The following is a 17,235-nucleotide window of genomic DNA, read 5'->3' on the forward strand; positions in this document are numbered from 1 at the left end:
ACCCCCGTGAGATAAACGTGGGAACCACAGTCCGACCGGACTTGGGCAACGCCCGGCCCATCAGCTGTGGTCGGGGGAAGGCCTTCGTCCCTATCCCTGTGAGATGGAGCATTTACACAGCACACTTAGGAGCACGGAGGCCCTGCAGGTTCACTGGGGTCTCCCAAGCTCCCTGAGCTGCAGAGGTGAGGAGAGGTGAAAGACGCTGCCCCAGGCCAGTCTCTGACCCTCCACGGGACCACGCACTCCTCTCTGCCACCTTCCCCTCAGCCTCAAGCGCTCTTGGCTTTAAATCAAGCCGGGCTGTCTCACGGGAAAAGGCGATTGGCTGCAAAGACCCATGGGGCACAGAAGGGAAGCTGGCTGTGGTGTGATCCCTTCACGAGCACTGGCTCCAGCCCGAGCTGCGAGGACACTCAGTGACCAGCCAACAATGGGTGGTTTAAATACTGCACTATAATTTTTAAGGACTCTGTACATAGCACTTCCAGTGGCAGAAGTGTAAGATTTCTTTCTGTAACTGTGTTGTTTTAGCAGAGGACTGGCAGACCCACAGCGGGTGGACACGGAGGTCCTCCCCGGGGCGGTGACTGCCACGCTGATGCTGAGCGGAAGCCAAGCCCCCTCGGTCAGAGCCAGGCTGATCTCAGACTCAGACACGACCACCACCAAGTCCTGTGTTGGGACAGCAGCGGCTGCAGTCACCAGTAACAAGCCTTCCTGCTTTGACACCTGTGCCAGCCCCAGCCACCCTCACGGCGGGCTGTCCACAGGAATGCCACGGCCAGGAGCCCAGGTCCCTCACGCCGGCCTCCTCCCTGCCGGGCCGGGCTCCCGACACCTTCACAGTTCGTTGTGCCGAGCTCTGGAGATCCTGCTGGACAGGTCCTGGAGATGCTTCTTCACCTAGGGATGGAAACGCCTCATGAGCTGGGGACAGCACACCTCGAGGCCGGCTCTGTGAGCTCAGTCACGCCAGGAGATGTGTGATCCGAAAGGGAAAGGCACCAGTCCCGTGCATCTGACTGTCCAATGACACGCCCATCCAGAAATGCTCACAGATGAATCACAGAAGCAGCTCAGTGCCAACTAGGAAACCCCCACCCAAGAATGCTAAGAATGACCAGCCAGCCGCAGTTCATGCTGAAGAGGAAAGCCCAGCGTCTCTGTGATCGGCCCATGGTGTTATTTATTTATTTTTGAGATAGGGTTTCGCTGTGTCACCCAGGCTAGAGTGCAGGGGCATGATCTCGGGTCACTGCAACCTCCGCCTCCCAGGCTCAAGTGATCCTCCCACCTCAGCCTCCCATGTAGCTGGGACCATAGGTGCACAGCACCACGCCTAGCTACGTTTTTGAATTTTTGGTAGAGACAGTTTCCACCACGTTGCCCGGGCTGGTCTTGAACTCCTGAGCTCAGATGATCCACCTGCCTCAGCCTCCCAAAGTGCCGGGATTACAGGTGTGAGCCTGTCATGAGCCGAAACGATGACTGGAAGGACTGGACTGGGACAGGGTTCTGGGAAAGGCGCCTTCCTCCTCGGGGCCTGGGAGGGAAGGAGAGGGACCTCTAGGTCCTCGCACCACAGCGGCACAGAGCATCCCCAGACACCATCCCGGTGGCGGTGGGTGCTGTGTCAGCCCAGCCTGGGCTGGGCTCACTGTGGCTCCCCAGATTCTCACAAAGTCTGCTCATGGGCGCCTCCTCCGTCTCCACAGGAGCCCGCAGCTCAGGGCGAGTAACCCAGCAAGGTCCCCCCTCAGCCGCCCTCTGACCTCTGCCCCGCTGGTGCGGGGTCTCAGAGGCAGCGTGACACAGTTTTGCTAACCAACACTGTGCTCTGCTGTGGTCAAGTGAAGCCAGGTGCATGCTAACCTCCCATCCTTGCGTCTCAGGGGCGCCCTGCAGACCCCCACATGGTGGTGCTCACCCTGGACCTGAGCTCCTGCCCACGGATGGGTGATGGGCTGCAGGCTGCTTTCTGGCATGTTCTCCCGGCAGACCCACACCACCCTCTCCTATCGGAACCTCTGCCTTTGTTTATTTTTCAGGCTTTTCCTATCTCTGAACTGGTAACACATGCCTGCAGTTCAAAGTTTAAAAAGTACAGATGGGGCTCCCATGCGCCCTGACCCCCAGCCACCCAGCTCCGTGCAAAAGGCACTGGCATGAGCTTCCGGGTTTGCAGTCTCTGTGGGGGGCTCTGTTCCCCCTCTCCTCACATCTAACCCAGGGCTGTGGCGAAGGGTCTCGCCAGTCTCAAGGGCCGGAAAGTACCCTGACTCGTGGCTGGCTGTGGGCATCCAGGTCACGCCCCATCCTGGTCACAGCAGAGGACCAGGCAGTGGCCTGCCCAGGCCTGCGCTCACATCTGGGGTCGGGGGGCTGCACTCGACTCGATGCCCGCAGAGCGCCCCTGCGAGGCTGCAGTAGGCTTCAGCGCCCCACACACCTGCGGTCCTGGGGTTCAACCCAGACCATGGCGTGGAGCCCACACCCCATCTAGGGAAAGCCCTGTCTTCCTGGCGGGGGAGCTGTGGCCTCCCCGGCCCCGAAACCCACGCGCACCGTGTAGCCCAGCTCCTTGGTCCGCCCCTCCAGCAGGGCGTGCTTCTCGCGGCTGCGGCTCACACGCTCGCCGTCGCCCACGCTCTCCGCGTGCCTCAGCTTCTCGTGCGCGATCTCCAGCTGCTTCTGGTAGTGGTTGTGCTTCTCGATTTTGGCTTCAAAGTGCTTCAGCTCCTCCTGGAAGAAGGTTCCCACAGGTGAGTTTTCCCTCCCCATGCTCGCCACGCCACCTCTCGGTCCTGGGTAAACGAGGGACACCAATGAACGGACCCCAAGAGGTGGTGCCGTTCCCAGGGCAGGACAGGCCTTGCAGTGATATGGACAATGAGGGGGTGGCAGCTGGGAGACCATCACCCCAGCAATGGGTCCCAGCCTGCGCCTCCTCAGCAGCCCTAAGCCGACCCACTGCTCGTCTGGGGGCCTCCAGCTCGTTCCTGGCCTGACCCCACGTCCAGGGGCTGTGCCTCCGCTGCACAGGTGGCTGACCTCACACATACCTGTGCTTCTGCTGTGGCTGCCTCTGCACCTGACCTCAGCCTGCCTGGGCAACACCTCGGCTGGACTGCAGCTCCAGGCACCCTGCCCTGCCTTGACCCCCGCACCTGACCCAGGGCCCCCAGCTCCACCCTCAGAAGGATCTGGTACTCCATACGCCCCAGGAGCCCCTGCCACCTGAGGTGGTCTCCTTCCCTCCCTGGGTCCCCGTCTCAGGAAGCTGTGATACCCCCAAAGGATCGCGGTTGTCCTTGGTCCCCTCCCGCCATCAATCCTTGACCATCCACAGGACCCACACCAAGCCCACGCTCAGATGTGAACATGCACAAAGGAACCAAGGCCCTCCCTCCAGGCCGTGGCCCCGCCCCTGAAACATGAGGTCCTGTGCAGATAAGAAGCAAAACAGGTTCACCGAGTGGTTAAGGAAGAAACTGCAAGGGCACCTTCACCACAGGAGGACCCGACAGGAGAGGGCTGCGTCTCCTTACCCGGAGCGCCTCCAGCTCCTTCTCGGTGAGGTTGGCAGACTGCGCCAGGTCCCACAGGTCAATCACCCTGGGCTCCTCGAACTCTGCAGGGGAGGAGTGAGAGTGGCCTCAGCAGCGCCCGGGTGCACGCCCCAGCCAGCCCCGTGGGAAGTGCGCGTGGAGCCCGTGAGGGTGTGCAGGCCTGTGTGTGAGGCGGGCGCACATGCACTGAGAGTCCTACGGGGCACACAGGGTGTCTGCTCTGCAGCTCATGTGACCTCACTGAAATGTGGCTTCCCTGCCCCTCGGACAAGCGACCACGTCTCCTTTGTGTCCAGAAACACCTGCCTGCACCAGAGCCTGGGAAGCGCCATAGTCTGCCTGGCTGCCTCTGAAGCAGGTGGTGGAGGGTGGAAGGCGGCCTGCTGGAGAGGCTGCCCGGGACCTCGGGAGGGGCCACAAGTTCGCCTAGGTCTGGAGGGAAGCACAGGCCATTTTCCTTCAGCTTCTGGGCAGAGCCAGGCAAACTAAGTCGGCTCCAGGACCCTGTGCTCACGAGGGGATGTGGTGGGAGACGCCGGGGCTGTCACCCTTCTCCATCCAGGAGCAAGTGGCCCAGAGCCGCCTGCCCAGGGAGCCCCACAAGAGTGGCCCCATTCCTTCCTCTGCTGACCTTTCCTGCTCAGGACCGAGGGCCCAGGGCTGGCAGGGCTTGCTGGAAGGCCCAGGCAGATCCGAAAGAGAACTGCAGGAGCCACTGGGTGCAGGAGCCTTGGGGACAGCCCGAGGTGGGAGAGGAGTGTGTGGGGCCGAGTCACCCTTATCGCATGGACTGTAGCCAGGCTCACGCGGGTCTCTCTAGCACAGGCACTCGGTGAACTGCACAGCGGCCTATGGGGTGGTACAGCCCTCCCACCACGGCCAAGGCTGACACCGTCACCAGCACCAGATCGGGCTGAGAGCCCGGGGTTTGGGGGTGGGTGGTGAGGGGTTCTGCCCAAGAGCACGCAGGTGACACATCTGACTGCCGTGCTGGAGGCTGCCTCTGGCCAGGCCTTGCAGGCTCCATCCTGGAAAGGAGGTGGCGGCTCTGGCTGGCACCGGGGACAGACACCAGCCCTGCTGTCTTATCACCATGAGGGCACAAATGCATCTCTCGGCAGCGGCTGCCTCCTCCAGCCTAGAGCAGGGCCTGGCACGCAGGCAGTGCTCAGTGCTCACTCGGAGGATGAGGAGCAGAATCAGAAGCTGTACGAGTGAGGCCGGCAGGCTTCTGGCAAACCCTGAGCAAGGCTCGGGCCTGGGTCCTGGGCAAGAAGCAGCGGCACAGGGCCTGGCCACTAGGGGCCTGCGGTGGAGGCTGACCAAGCTGCTGAGATGGAGCCACGTGCTCTGTGGCCTGATTGGGGGTCCTGCCCCTGCAGGGCTGAGGGGGACGAACGGACAGTGCGGGTGGCATGAGACGGAGACAGAGCTGTGCTCAACAACTGGTCTCTGTTCTCAGCCAACAAGAGAATGGCAGGAGCCTCACTGCTGGGGCTGGGGAGACGCTGGGAGGGGCTGCTCCCGGGCCCACTGCTGCCACCACCCTCCGCCAGTCTCCAGGAACAGGGCCCGGGACGGTGAGTGACCTTTATGGAGCAGCTGCTGGGAGCGAGCCCTGTGACCACCCCTGGGTAGACAGCACACCGAGGGCCTCTGCAGCGTCCACAGGTCCAGGTGCCCGTCGCTCCAAGCACTCACCTGCTCGACCCCAAAACACAACCAGAGACAGCCCCGTCCTCAGGAAGCGACAGTCCCGGCGGGCAGAGGCCCCGGGCGGGCACTCACCAGCCTCGGTGTCGTAGCCCTGGTGGCTGAGCCTGCGCAGGCGGTCCAGGCCCTGGTTGATGCTGTGCAGCCTCTCCTTCAGCTCCATGTGCCTGCTGTGCAGGACGTCGCCCTTGATGTCGCTCAGGTCTGAGGGGCTGATGACATTCTCATGGATTTCTGTAAAACCCGAGGCAGGACCCATGAGGCTGGGAGCCCTCGCCCTGCCTGCCTGGAGCACCATCTAGAATGCCCACTGCGGGGGAGCTCAAACTTGCTCTCATTTCTGACTGACAATGTCCCCCCTTCTGCAGGCCAGCAGCGCCACAGAAATGACCATCGGGACCGCTTCCTTTCCATGCTGCAACACACACCAAGCGGTGCCTGGCAGTGACGGCTGGGGCATCAGGTCCCCTGGGGGCTGATTCTGGATCCCTGCCGCCGCCCCCTCTGCTGGGTCATCTCCTCCATTTTACTCCAACATTGTAGGGTGGGAAAATCACTATTTGGGGAGGGTCCAGAGTCCAGAATGAAGGACCCATCAGTGAAGCTCAGGTCTAGCAAAGGCGGCAGCTGTGCCCATGGTGGGGACAGGCACTGGTAAGACTCGGTTTATCCAACCAAATGCAGGTGGGCGACGCTCAGAACCGGCCCCGCCCACACCGCAACCTCCCACTCACAAAGTCTGGTGGGAACCCTGGGAGACGGCATCCGGTGCCTCCTCCCTGCCCCAGCCGTGTCCCGGGGGGAGCCGGGGCTGCCCAGAGCGCAGCAAGCCCTGTGTGCAGGTGGGCCGGGGAGGGAGCACCTTCGGTCCTACTCAGGGTGTCCAGCAGGACGTTGTACTCCTGAACTTTCTCTTTGTGATGCAGGAACTCCCGCCAGAGCTTGTCCAGTTCTTCGCTGGAGAATTTCCCAGAGGTCTTTGCCTAAGAGGGAAACAAGGCCTAGAGTGAAACCCACCGTGGGCTCCTGTGGCTGGGGCCGCTCATCAGCTGACTACTCCCCCTGGCCAGGAGGCCCTTGCCCACGTGTGAGTGCCGGGCCCGGTTCTTGCCCTCACAACCCTCCTGGGCCGCTATTAGGCTGGGTAGGGCAGGAAAACAAAACAAACTGGGGAAGAGCTGCTGGCAGGCAACTGCCCTCCTCTAGGACGAGTCCAGGCTCAGTGGGGGATGGCTACGGAGCTGGCTGGGTGGGGAACAGATCCCAAGGAGGGGACAGGGTGGCAGCCCGGTAGCCCCCAGGCTCGCCCGGCCATCTTCCTAGGGAGACCACTGCCAGCTCCTCACTGTCATGCCACCTGCCTCCGGTCGTGGGGAGACATGGGTCACACACGTCCAGGGAGGCCACACAGGACCCGCTCTCCCTCTCTGCCCACATCCACCGACTCCATCTTTCCCGGCCAAGGACAGTGAGCTGTGGCTGGGCTGCGATGAGAAGTCCAGCTCTTGGCCCCAAATCAATGTGATCCAGACACACTGTTCTGGAGCAGAAGCTGCTGGAAGTGGGGGAGCTGAAGCAGGTAAACGCCCTGCCGTGGCCCACCAGGTTTCAGCACCTGGCCGCACACCAGCACCCCACACCCTTCCCGGGCAAAGGGTGAAAGCCCAGCCCTACACACCATACCCTGGCCGAGGGCACCTTACTAATCACAGAGGCAAGTCCACAGCACCACTCACTATACTGAAAACTAGACACGAGTCAACAGTTCAGCCCATGCTATGCCATGACCCCGTAACTACACATGATCTGAGCTGAAGATCTGACAGCTGCAGGCCAAATAGAACTCCCTACTGAAAGAGCAAGGGATTTTCTAAACAGGAAAGCCGAAGGCGTTCACGGAAAGATGGCAGAACGGCTTCCTTAGGAAACCACTGTCTTCCTGAGACTCCCCCAAGCCCCAGCTCCCACGCAGAGCAGAGATCGCCCCCTCACAGCCCCTAGCCTGAACACTCGACAGAACGGCACAGATTCTGCGAGGTACGGAGACAACCCAGGAGTACCTTGTGCCACAACTTTTCCAGTCTGGGGTCATCCAGCCCGTCTTCCTGGGTGTCACTGAGAGAGTTGCTGGTCACCTGCCGAGTGTCCTTCTTCCCGTCCAAACCATACTTGGCCAGGATGACTAGGAGAGAGGGGAGGTTCTATGTGATATGGTTTCCTGTGAAAAACAGTGCACGGCCACACATCTGGGCTGCCGCAGGGGGTGACACAGGTTCACCTCTCATCTGTCAGCGGTTTCCTTTCACCCAGTTCCTGGATGACCAGTGGAGATGTGGCAGGAACAAGAACGTAAACAAGCGTGGGGACTGCGGTCTCCCAGAGCTTAGGAACAGGTCTGGTGACTCACGGGACGTCCCAGGACTTCCCTCTTCCTACCAGGGACGCCCCCGCTGTACTCCTCCACCAAGCTGTGTCCCTCTGGACGCAGCTGTCGGAAGCGGCTGGGGGGCTGGGGCACCGTGGAAGTGGTTACACACTGGCCTGTCTTTGCAGACCAGTGACACAGATTTTCAAGAACAAAATCTGTAGCCTCACCTGTTGCCATGGGACAAACTCTAACGACCACAGGGCAGAGGCCACCTGCAGAGTATGCAGGGTGATGGGCTTTCTGATAGCCCACATCTTATTTTTATTGGGAGGAAAAACAGTTTTTAAAGAAGAAACTTCAGTGTCAGCAGCTTCTAACAAAGTTACTGGCAGCAGCCAGGAAGATAATTAGTTTGCGGCATGCGGTGGCCCAGCCACTCCGGGAGGCCTCTAGGATCTGCCCACATGGCGCTCCCCAGCCCCACTTCCCCAGGGGCCTCGGCATCTGTGGGCTGTGTCTGTCACCACACACTGCCACCAACACGGCACGAAAGCAGGCGCTCAACATGGGCCCTGGTGCTGGCAGCACCCAGCTGTGGACAGGTCTGGTGCTTGGGACAGGAGAGCAGAGCCTGGGGGCTGGCCTCCCCTCCAAGGGAAAGCTGTTCTCCTGAGGCCCAGTTCCCACTTCCAAGGCCCTCGCTGTGGCTCTGTGAGACAGGCCCTTCATGGGGTCCCATGGGTCTGGAGCCTGTGCAGCCCCGCCTGCCTCCTTAGCTGGTGGTGGGCCTTTCTGCCCTTTCCTGGGGGCTGGAGGAATTCTCCCAGGGCCCCACCTCCCATAGAACTGGGTCCTGCCTTCCCTTCCGGGCTGAGAGGGCCTCTCCCAAGTTCCTAATCAAACCTTCCCCAGATGCTGGGCGTGCAGCCTTCCTTCGCCTCACACTACCCCCCCATTCCGAGGACTTCTTCACCCAGGCGGTGACCCAGGATCCCAGTGCCTCCTCTGGGCCTTCACCCGTGACCCTACTGGACTACTCCCAGTGGGGCCTCCACACACTCCGGGCTCAGCAGGCCCCACCCCTGCGCTCTCCCAAGGGTCCATCTTGGGTCACTGCCAGCCCCAGGGAGTGTCCCTGCCCCAGGAACACCCCGGAAGCCTCAGGCCTCCTTTCTCATTGACAGTGGCCTGGCCTTGGATCCCTCCTGTCTCATTCCACCCAGAAGCCTGGGCCACGGGGGTCTCCGGGCCGGGCAGCGTGTGCTCCTCGTATTCCAGCTGGAAGCACTCGTGATCTTCCTAAGTCTGAAAAACCAGCCTGCAGTCTTCTTCCTACTGCAGAAAGCTGCCTCTCCTGACAGCCGTCAAGAGCTGCTGGCGCTGGGCACGGGTCCCACAGACGCACGCTTCAAAACTCAATCCCCTGCTGGGTCGGTCTTCATGGCAAGGAATTGATACCAGAAACAACTATTTCAGGCTGGGCTGTCTGAACCCAGGAGTTCAAGACCAGTCTGGGCAGCAAAGTGAGACCCTGCCTTTAAAAATAAATAGAGGCCGGGCGGGGTGGCTCACGCCTGTAATCCCAGCACTTTGGGAGGCCGAGGCGGGTGGATCATGAGGTCAAGAGATCGAGACCATCCTGGTCAACATGGTGAAACCCCGTCTCTACTAAAAATACAAAAAATTAGCTGGGCATGGTGGTGCGTGCCTGTAATCCCAGCTACTCAGGAGGCTAAGGCAGGAGAATTGCCTGAACCCAGGAGGTGGAGGTTGCGGTGAGCCGAGATCGCGCCATTGCATTCCAGCCTGGGTAACAAGAGTGAAACTCCGCCTCAAAAAATAAACAAACAAACAAACAAACAAACAAACAAACAAACAAACAGTACTGGCAGTGGGGAGGAGAAAATAACTAAATAAATACATGAAAACACACACTGTTTAAAAAGGTGGCCTGGATGCCTCCTGGCCTCAGAACCGGTGCTGCCTGCGTGTGAAGGTTGTCCTGCTCAGCCCACGTCCAGCCACTGCTCAGCAGCACTGAGGTCAGGCGGCTGAGCATGTGACTCCCTGGAGCAGCCCCAACCCCAGTCCCACAGGCCGCCCTGGTGCATGCCCTCATCCCACCAGTGCCCCGCCAACGGGCCCGTGGCGAGGAGGATGGTGGAGGAGGGGGTCCTAAGGAACAGTCACAACGCTGTCATTTAAAACCGTCCTGGCTTTTGTATGCTGGTACCAAGCAGGCGACTGTCCTGCCTTGTCTTGAATACCCACAGCTCACTAACTACATCACAAGAGGCTCACCAACTACATCACAGGGGCGTCCATTCTGACGCTTAGGAAGCTATTCCGACAACATCCGGAATATGTCCCCAAAACTTCAAGATGCTGGGGCGAGCCAGCTTCCTCCTCGGGGTGACAGAGCCTCCTGCTGCCTGTCCTCTGGCTCCTTCCTCTGCCCAGCACCCCAGTCCTGGCCCTCCCTCCAGCGTGCCAATGGCACTTGTGACAGCAAAGAAGCCAAGACCATGGGCAAGGGTGCATCTGTGCACGGAGGACAGCCCCTGCAGACTGCACCCAACGGGCCCCTTGGCCAAGAGCCGAGGAGTCAGAGGCGTGGCCCGCAGCACTGAGGCCATCGGCCACCTCCCTCACGACTGGAAGCCCCCATCCCAAACCCTAAACCTTCTGGGCACTGACAGGATGCTCGGGGAAAGGCTCATTTTGGATATCCAGATGGAGCATAATGCAAATATTCCCAAATCCAAAACAAAATCCGAAATCCACAACGCTGCTGGTCTCAAGCATTTAGGGTAAGAGATACTCCACCTGCATGAAAAAGAAAAAGCGTACCATTGAGGTTGCGTATGAGTCTCGCCTCCTTCTCCCCGTCTTTGTCCAGGCCCTCGAGCTTCAGTTTCTTCCAGGCAAGTTCGTCCCTCTCCTGCATCTTCAGATCAGCGTGGAGCTCGGCCAGCCTCACGGGAGAAAGATGGAGCTGCAAACGAGAGCAGAGGGGCCTGTGAGCCACCAGCAGGACGGACCAGGACGCAGTGGGAAACTGACCTCAGAGGAGGCTAGGACCAGGAGGTTCCGGGAGACCAGGAAGACGGGGAGTCAGGGTCAGTGTCAGCTGGATTCAAACCCTCTCGGTCAGACAAGAAGGCTGCACGGACACCAGTCCCTAGGCCCATCTGTATACACGATCTGGAAACCCCAAGTCCGTCGGGGGCTCCCCACTGCCAGCAGCTGCCCACTCCTGTCTGGCTGTAACAGGATGCCCTGACTTTCCCACCCCAGCACTTGGGGCCAGGCATCAGGCACTTGGGTAAACAGGGCGGGAAGAAGATACCCACTGCGTTTCCCTTATACTGTGTAACTGTAAGAAAAGAAACTCAACTACAGAGAATAAAAGTTGAAGTTTATAGAAAACTTCCACCTGACATCTTAAACACCAAAACCCAAATCGAGCACATCCAGGCCGCCCTGGGACACTGGCAGCCGTGGAGTGAACAGGACACATGGAGTGGGTACCCAGGCGCTCGTCCTCCAAGTAGGTGTCAACGGCCTGCCTGCTGGACGCCTGCACTTGCACCCACGGTCCTGGGCGAAGGGGAAATAAAGGACATAGACACCTAGAAGTTCTTTTTTTAAAAAAAATCACTGTCATCTCAGATCTGCCGCATCTTCATTTCCCAAGGACCCTTGGTCACCACCGCTCACGTGCACTACGGTCCTGTCTTGCCGGGATGGTGCTTACACAGCCCCAGATCCTTCTGGAGCAGCAATCTGTCACCCTCTCATTTACCTGCTGGAGTAAAGCACCCTGGCAGGGCCCGGAACAAGCCACTGCGCTGGGGCTGAGGGACTTCCCACCCCACCCGCACCCTCCACAGCGCAGCCCATGCTTCCTTCATCCCACCCTGCCCGCCCAGCTCTGAGACCCTGGGTGAGCGAAGGAAGGAGATGAGGTGACCGCTGGCATACTGCTTTTTGGTTTTAGACAGGATTTAGGCCAAGAGTGTCCCATGTTAGAATGACGGGGCCAGAATGCCACACGGCCGAGGCAAGCTGCAGAATGAAAACCACCGGCCACGGCCACCCATCACGAACGCTGGCCTCTGGTGTGACCTGGCCACTAACAAGCGTGCGATGGGCCATGGCCATCATCACGAACGCTGGCCTCTGGTATGACCCGGCCACTAACAAGCGTGCGATGGGCCACGGCCACCCATCACGAATGCTGGCCTCTGGTCTGACCCGGCCACTAACAAGCATGCGATGGGCCATGGCCACGCATCACCAATGCTGGCCTCTGGTCTGACCCGGCCACTAACAAGCGTGCGATGGGCCACGGCCACCCATCATGAACGCTGGCCTCTGGTCTGACCTGGCCACTAACAAGCATGTGACGGGGCAGGCGAGCCCTTCAGGGAAGCAAAGAACTCCTCTGCGCAGGGCAGGTGGCCGAGCTGTGTGAACCAGAACATGTCATGAGGTGGGACCAGGGTGCATGGAGGACAGGGTGCCGTCCCTGGCTCACTGGGGAGCTGCAGCCACGTCTGTGTCATGACAGCGCACAGGAAAGGCTCTATGGAGTCCTGCAGCAAAGGAACCGCTCAGTGCTGCAGGCTGCAGATGCTCCAGTCTCGGATCTCAGGCCGCTCCCTTCCTGGAGCACCTGCCACATTCCCCTGGGGCCGGTCCTGGAGAGCTGCTCGTGGCTCTGGGCGGGAACCGTAGCTCCTGCACCTCTGAGCTCCAGGCGTCGGTCACTTCATGCCTGTCTCTCATGGTGCTTGTTTCAATATGGAGTCTGTTTTCCCTTAGAGATTTGAAATATTAACCTTTAATCTGTATTTCATCAGCTATTTTCTATCATAAATACATATAAATACAACACAAGCTAATATCCAAAGTATGTGTGTTATACTTCAATCAAGTGGATATAAACAGTGAGCATCCCCAGGAAGTGCCCAGTTGAGAGCCAGCTGCCTTCTAGTGTCCTGCACCCCATGCTCCCTTGCAGCTGAGACCTCAGGAGGCCGGCCCTCAGGTCCCTACTTCACAAGGGCACACGCTTCTTTCAAGACTCACATGAAGCCAATTCTGTCTGTCTGGAGCACCCCGCACTCCAGACAGTGCAGTAGATATTCTGCACGTATCTAGACTGAGCCCATCTGCTCCCTGCAGCTCAATCTGTGCTGGGCCTGCGAGGAAGGAGACCCCTGGCCACAGGTCCTGTCTCCAGCTCGGCGCTGGGCTATCGGCTTCAGCCTCTCTCCCCTCAGGAGCCTAGCCTGACTCTGCGGCTGCCCCAGACACACAGGAGCCATCATCCAGGAGCTTAAAATTTAGTTAGGGACAAATTCAGATCACTGAGACAAGGCCCCCAACAGTAAAAAGAAGGCAAACGGTAGGCACAAATGAATGGCAGGGCCTAGGGCAGAGGAAAGCCTCTGATTCTCTAGAAGGTTCTCCAATCCTTGTTCGGTGGTCCCGGGGGCAGTCTTCTGTCCAGCGTCCTCCTGGTAGACATTCTGTGCCTCCACCCGAAAACCCTTTCCCTGGTGCCTCCGACACACCCTACCTGCGTGCCTCTCATCCAGCTAGCTTCATCCACTGGCCCCTTCTCCTGAGAGCTCCTCCCTGTGCCCCTCTGTGCCCTGGACACTTGTCTGTGGTGTCCACTGGGAGGCCCTAGGAGGACCGAGGTCTGATCTGAGCGTTGCCAGCAGGAGGACCCAAGACAAGGCACCTGAGTGACGCTGAGCTCTCAGGAGGAGCAGTCTGTGCCCGGGAGCCCACACCTGCTTATCTTGTTTGTGACCCAAACTCTTAGAGGAACAGGTCTGCTTCCATCTCTGCTTCCCTGCGACTGCTGCTACCCCGCAGGCGTCTTACCTACCGTGCTGCACTGCCCGGGAGGGCCCGAGACAAGAGGCCCACAGTGACGCTCTGAGCCAGAAGCAGCACCCCAGGGCAGGCAATACTGGCCCACACTCTGGAGAGCGTGCCGGCACTGAGGGCCCTGGGTCTGCCCTCCTGGACTGCAGGGGAGAGGACACAGGTGTCCTGTGACTGCCGTGGGCTGCTCGCTGGAAAGCAAAGCTGAAGACCCTGGGCTGCTGGAGCCCTGGGTCCGTCCTGGCAGGCTCCATGCCCTGTAACCTGTGGCCCTCACTCACTGGCTTCCTCCTGTCTGCCTCCCCAGGGCACTGGGAGAATCAAAGGAAGATGCTCGGTGGGCTGTAGAATCTACAATCCACAGGAGAAAGTCATTTTCTCCCTCTGATTCCCCAAGTCTTAGGCGCCAGAGGGTTTAAACTGCACACCGCGTGTCTCACAAAAACCAGCCCCCTTTCCCCGATACGAGGCTGCTGTGCCCGGCGCAGAAGGGGCCCGCCTGGCTGCACGCAGGGGGAGACCAGCGGGCCATGTGCAGGGCCCTGGACCCTACTTCTGGATTCTTTCACCTCTGTCAAGTTAAATGTTAACGCATCAAGTTAGAACTGCGCTGTGGAAACCAAATGCAGAAAAGAACCTGTCAAACGTGAAGCAGTGGGGCAAATCACCAGCCAGGGGCCACACGCAGGGAAGAAAGCCGGCTCAGCCCCACGGACGACGTGCGGCCTGGAGCTTCACACCTGCCTGTGTCCTCAGACACGAGCGGAGCTGGCCGTGCCCTCCTGACCAGACCCAGCAGCCCAGCACTGCTTGGGACCTCAGCAGCGGTCCTTCCCCACACAGCAGCACCTGCGTGCCAGCAGAGTGCTCTGGAACTTTCCAACAACCTGCTGCTTCTTAACGCCCCGGGAATCCCGGCCCTGGGTCCACAGCTAAGCCACGGGTGTCAACCTGCACACAGAGCACAGTTCAGGCTGCGCAGATTCCAACACCACCAGGATGGCCGATGGGCTGCCTCTTCAGAGGGCACGTGCCGTCCTGCTAGCGCTCACCCGCGTGCCTGCACCAGACCACGAGGCACCCACCCTGAGGAGCAGGCTGTGGCGGTGACCCCGGCCCCCTGGCACGCTGCGTCTGTCTCACCACGGTGGGCGGCGCTGCACTGTCCCTTCCAACCCAGCCACTGCGCCCCAGCTCCTTCCACCTGAGCTCCGTGGACAAGGGCACAACCTTGCTGAGTTGCTGTGAGGTTGTGGGTTGGCCTGGCGGGTCCTAGGTGCCTGTGGAGGCTGCCCTGGCCTGTCCTCAGAGGCCCTTCTAAAGCCGGGGAGGTGGCCTGAGAGATGGGGTGGGGCTCTGAGGGCCCCGCTCTGCAGACCTGTCTCCATTAGCCAGTCCGGGTCTGACGCCTGCACACCTGGCTGGGGGCTAGAACACCCTCTCAGCACGGCGGCCCTCTAAGCTTCCGTTATCTGGAAGGAAAACCAAGACGAATGGGCTCTGCGGGCCTGCCTGCCAGAGTAGCAGGCTCTCTGGAAGGCGGGAAGACAAAGACACAGAAAATCCCCAAACACCCTCACCACAAAGAACTTCACATTGTGTTCAGCAGAAGAGACTTGCCCCCAGAGAGAAGCTCAGGACTCAGAGGGACCAGAAAGACCATCTACCCGAGGCTCAGTCCAAAGCTGAGGTGGGCAGCTCTCCCTAGCACGGGGCCCAGTGGACCTCAGGGGAGGTTCAGGAGACATGACCCGACCCAGGACTGAAGCCGGTCAGGTGAGCACCCAGCACCCAGGACGGTGCAGGGGCAGCCTGAGGGCAGGCGTATCGCCGCAGGAGGCCTGGGCTGACACAGGCAGAGGACCAGTTGGAGGTGCCTGCAGATAAGGCTGGGTGAAGCAGGGGGGCCCGCAGGGCAGGTGGAGGACGTGGGCCAGGACCCAAAAGCAAAGGGAGCCGCTGGGGTTCCTGGGCCCGAGTGTGCTTCCTCAGCATCACCTCCACTTGTCAGGGAGTCTCTTCCTGGCTCCGCATTCCTCATCCTGTGGAAGAACTCTACCCACTCAACAGATGCCCAGCGCAGTGGGCACAGGGAGGCAGTCAACACATCCAAACCTAGCCGTGTCCCCAGCCCCTTCAGAGTCCCTTCCTCCAGGAAGCTACCCTGCTGCTCCAGCCGAGTGTTCTCGCACCTCTGCAGGCTGAAGGTCACGCTGGGGCTTGACTGCAGGACCCCAGAGCAGCTCAGGAAGGGCCTGTGGAGCTGACGCCAGGCGTCAATCCCCAGCCCCACGCAGTCTTACAGCCGTCTGTCCCTCCCCCACCTGTTTCTCCTCTGCCTTTTGGTTCCAAAGTTCCTTCTTATTCTGCAAATAATTTACTTTCCCTCTCAAAAGACTCAGGAATGCTTAAACCGGGAATACCGAGACAGAGATCTAATCTGACTTCTGCATTTTAGATGAGATACTGACTGACGCCCAGAGGGTGGGCATAGTTTGTAAAAACCCATTTCGGGAACGCAAACCACACCTAACAAATGAAGTAACCGTATCTCAAAGAAAAGAGCAGCTGGCTCAGGGTCACCCACCAATTAGGAAGCTGCAGTCCCCGGGCACCACTGGCTGAGCGACCTTGGGGGTGCCCTTTCCCCTCAGGGCCTCGGCTCCTTCATCTCTCAGATGAAGGAAGTCAGGTAAGCGCGCTGCTAAGACTGACTTTAAGCATTCCCAAGGTCGCGTTTTATGTGCTCTAAATCGATCCCATCTCCTCATTTCTCGCTCAAATGAACAAGAATGTGCCTGCTCCTGGGATTCCTGCCGTCCCTAGACACGTCTTTCTACCCAACAACGTGTTTTTCTTGTTTCCCCACGTAAGGAGATGAGGTGAAGAAAGAGGCAAAGGCCTGGGAGGCAAGAGACCTGTGATCTAGCCTGGGTCTGCCCCTACGCTCGGGTCAGCAGGCCGGCCAGGCTGGGGAACGCGACACTGACTCTCGCGGTGCCGGCCGCCACTGCTCCACAAGGCGTGGCTGCCGGCACGGGTCCCTATCCTGCTGCAGGAGGGGTCGAGGCGCCCCACCTGGCACTTGAAGGAGGCTGTGCCAAGAACAGGGTGCGTGGAGCGCAGGTGCCCCGGCTGCGCCTCGCCCGCCTCTGACGCCCAGGCCCCGCTCCACCGCGCCCAATAACCAGGGCCCCCGCCCCCAGGCTCCTCTCCACAGCCCCCCGAACCCTGCCCTGCCGCCCGGAGCCGCGCTTACCCGCCGGGCCTTCTCCCACAGCTGGTTCAGCTTCTCCATGCGGAACTCCTCCTGGGACTCGCGCTTCGGAGGCGGCTCGGGCTGGTTCTTCTCCCGCGAGTACTTGCCGCCGTGGCTCGCCGCGGGCCGGAGCCCAAGCAGGAACAGCAGCAGCAGCAGCAGCGCCGCGAACCCGCGGGGAAACGATCCGACCCTCCGCGACGCCATCTTCCTCTGCGGCTGGCGCTCCGCGCAGAGACCCCAGCAAGTAAAGGCCCTGCCCACCTCCCCGCCCCGTTCGCCGCGTGGCCTCCCGGGAATTGTAGTTCTCCCGTGAGCGGCCGGCCGCGGTGAGGCCACCGGCGGACTCCCAGAGCCCAGGAATCCCTGCGCAGGCGCGTGCGTTTCCCGGGCAACCACGGCGCGGCCCGAGGCTGCAG

At 60.2% G+C, this 17,235-nt stretch overlaps 1 protein-coding gene across 1 annotated transcript; it reads right to left on the bottom strand.

The window, feature by feature from the left end:
- Positions 1–436: 436 nt before the first annotated feature.
- LRPAP1 (LDL receptor related protein associated protein 1) lies at positions 437–17,023 on the bottom strand. The gene is made up of 8 exons (XM_012438930.2): positions 16,817–17,023; positions 10,504–10,648; positions 7,346–7,467; positions 6,148–6,268; positions 5,361–5,519; positions 3,552–3,634; positions 2,569–2,745; positions 437–906 (listed from the first exon to the last, which is right to left on the bottom strand). Exons 1-8 carry the CDS (start codon positions 17,021–17,023, stop codon positions 844–846), a joined length of 1,077 nt encoding a protein of 358 aa, XP_012294353.1. The 3' UTR covers positions 437–843.
- Between the last annotated feature and the right edge of the window lie 212 nt (positions 17,024–17,235).

This window comes from Aotus nancymaae, unplaced genomic scaffold (genome assembly GCF_030222135.1).
Source record: "Aotus nancymaae isolate 86718 unplaced genomic scaffold, 86718_ANA_hifiasm-v0.15.2.pri h1tg000006l, whole genome shotgun sequence".
Lineage (NCBI taxonomy): Eukaryota > Metazoa > Chordata > Mammalia > Primates > Aotidae > Aotus > Aotus nancymaae.

Excerpts from the sequence above, each read along its gene's own strand:
- LRPAP1 (XM_012438930.2), bottom strand. The coding sequence starts at position 17,023 with ATGGCGTCGCGGAGGGTCGGATCGTTTCCCCGCGGGTTCGCGGCGCTG. Across the intron at positions 10,649-16,816 it reads TGTGGGAGAAGGCCCGGCGG|CTCCATCTTTCTCCCGTGAG; the intron begins GTAAGCGCGGCT and ends TCTCGTTTGCAG. Across the intron at positions 2,746-3,551 it reads AGGAGCTGGAGGCGCTCCGG|GAGGAGCTGAAGCACTTTGA; the intron begins GTAAGGAGACGC and ends ACCTTCTTCCAG.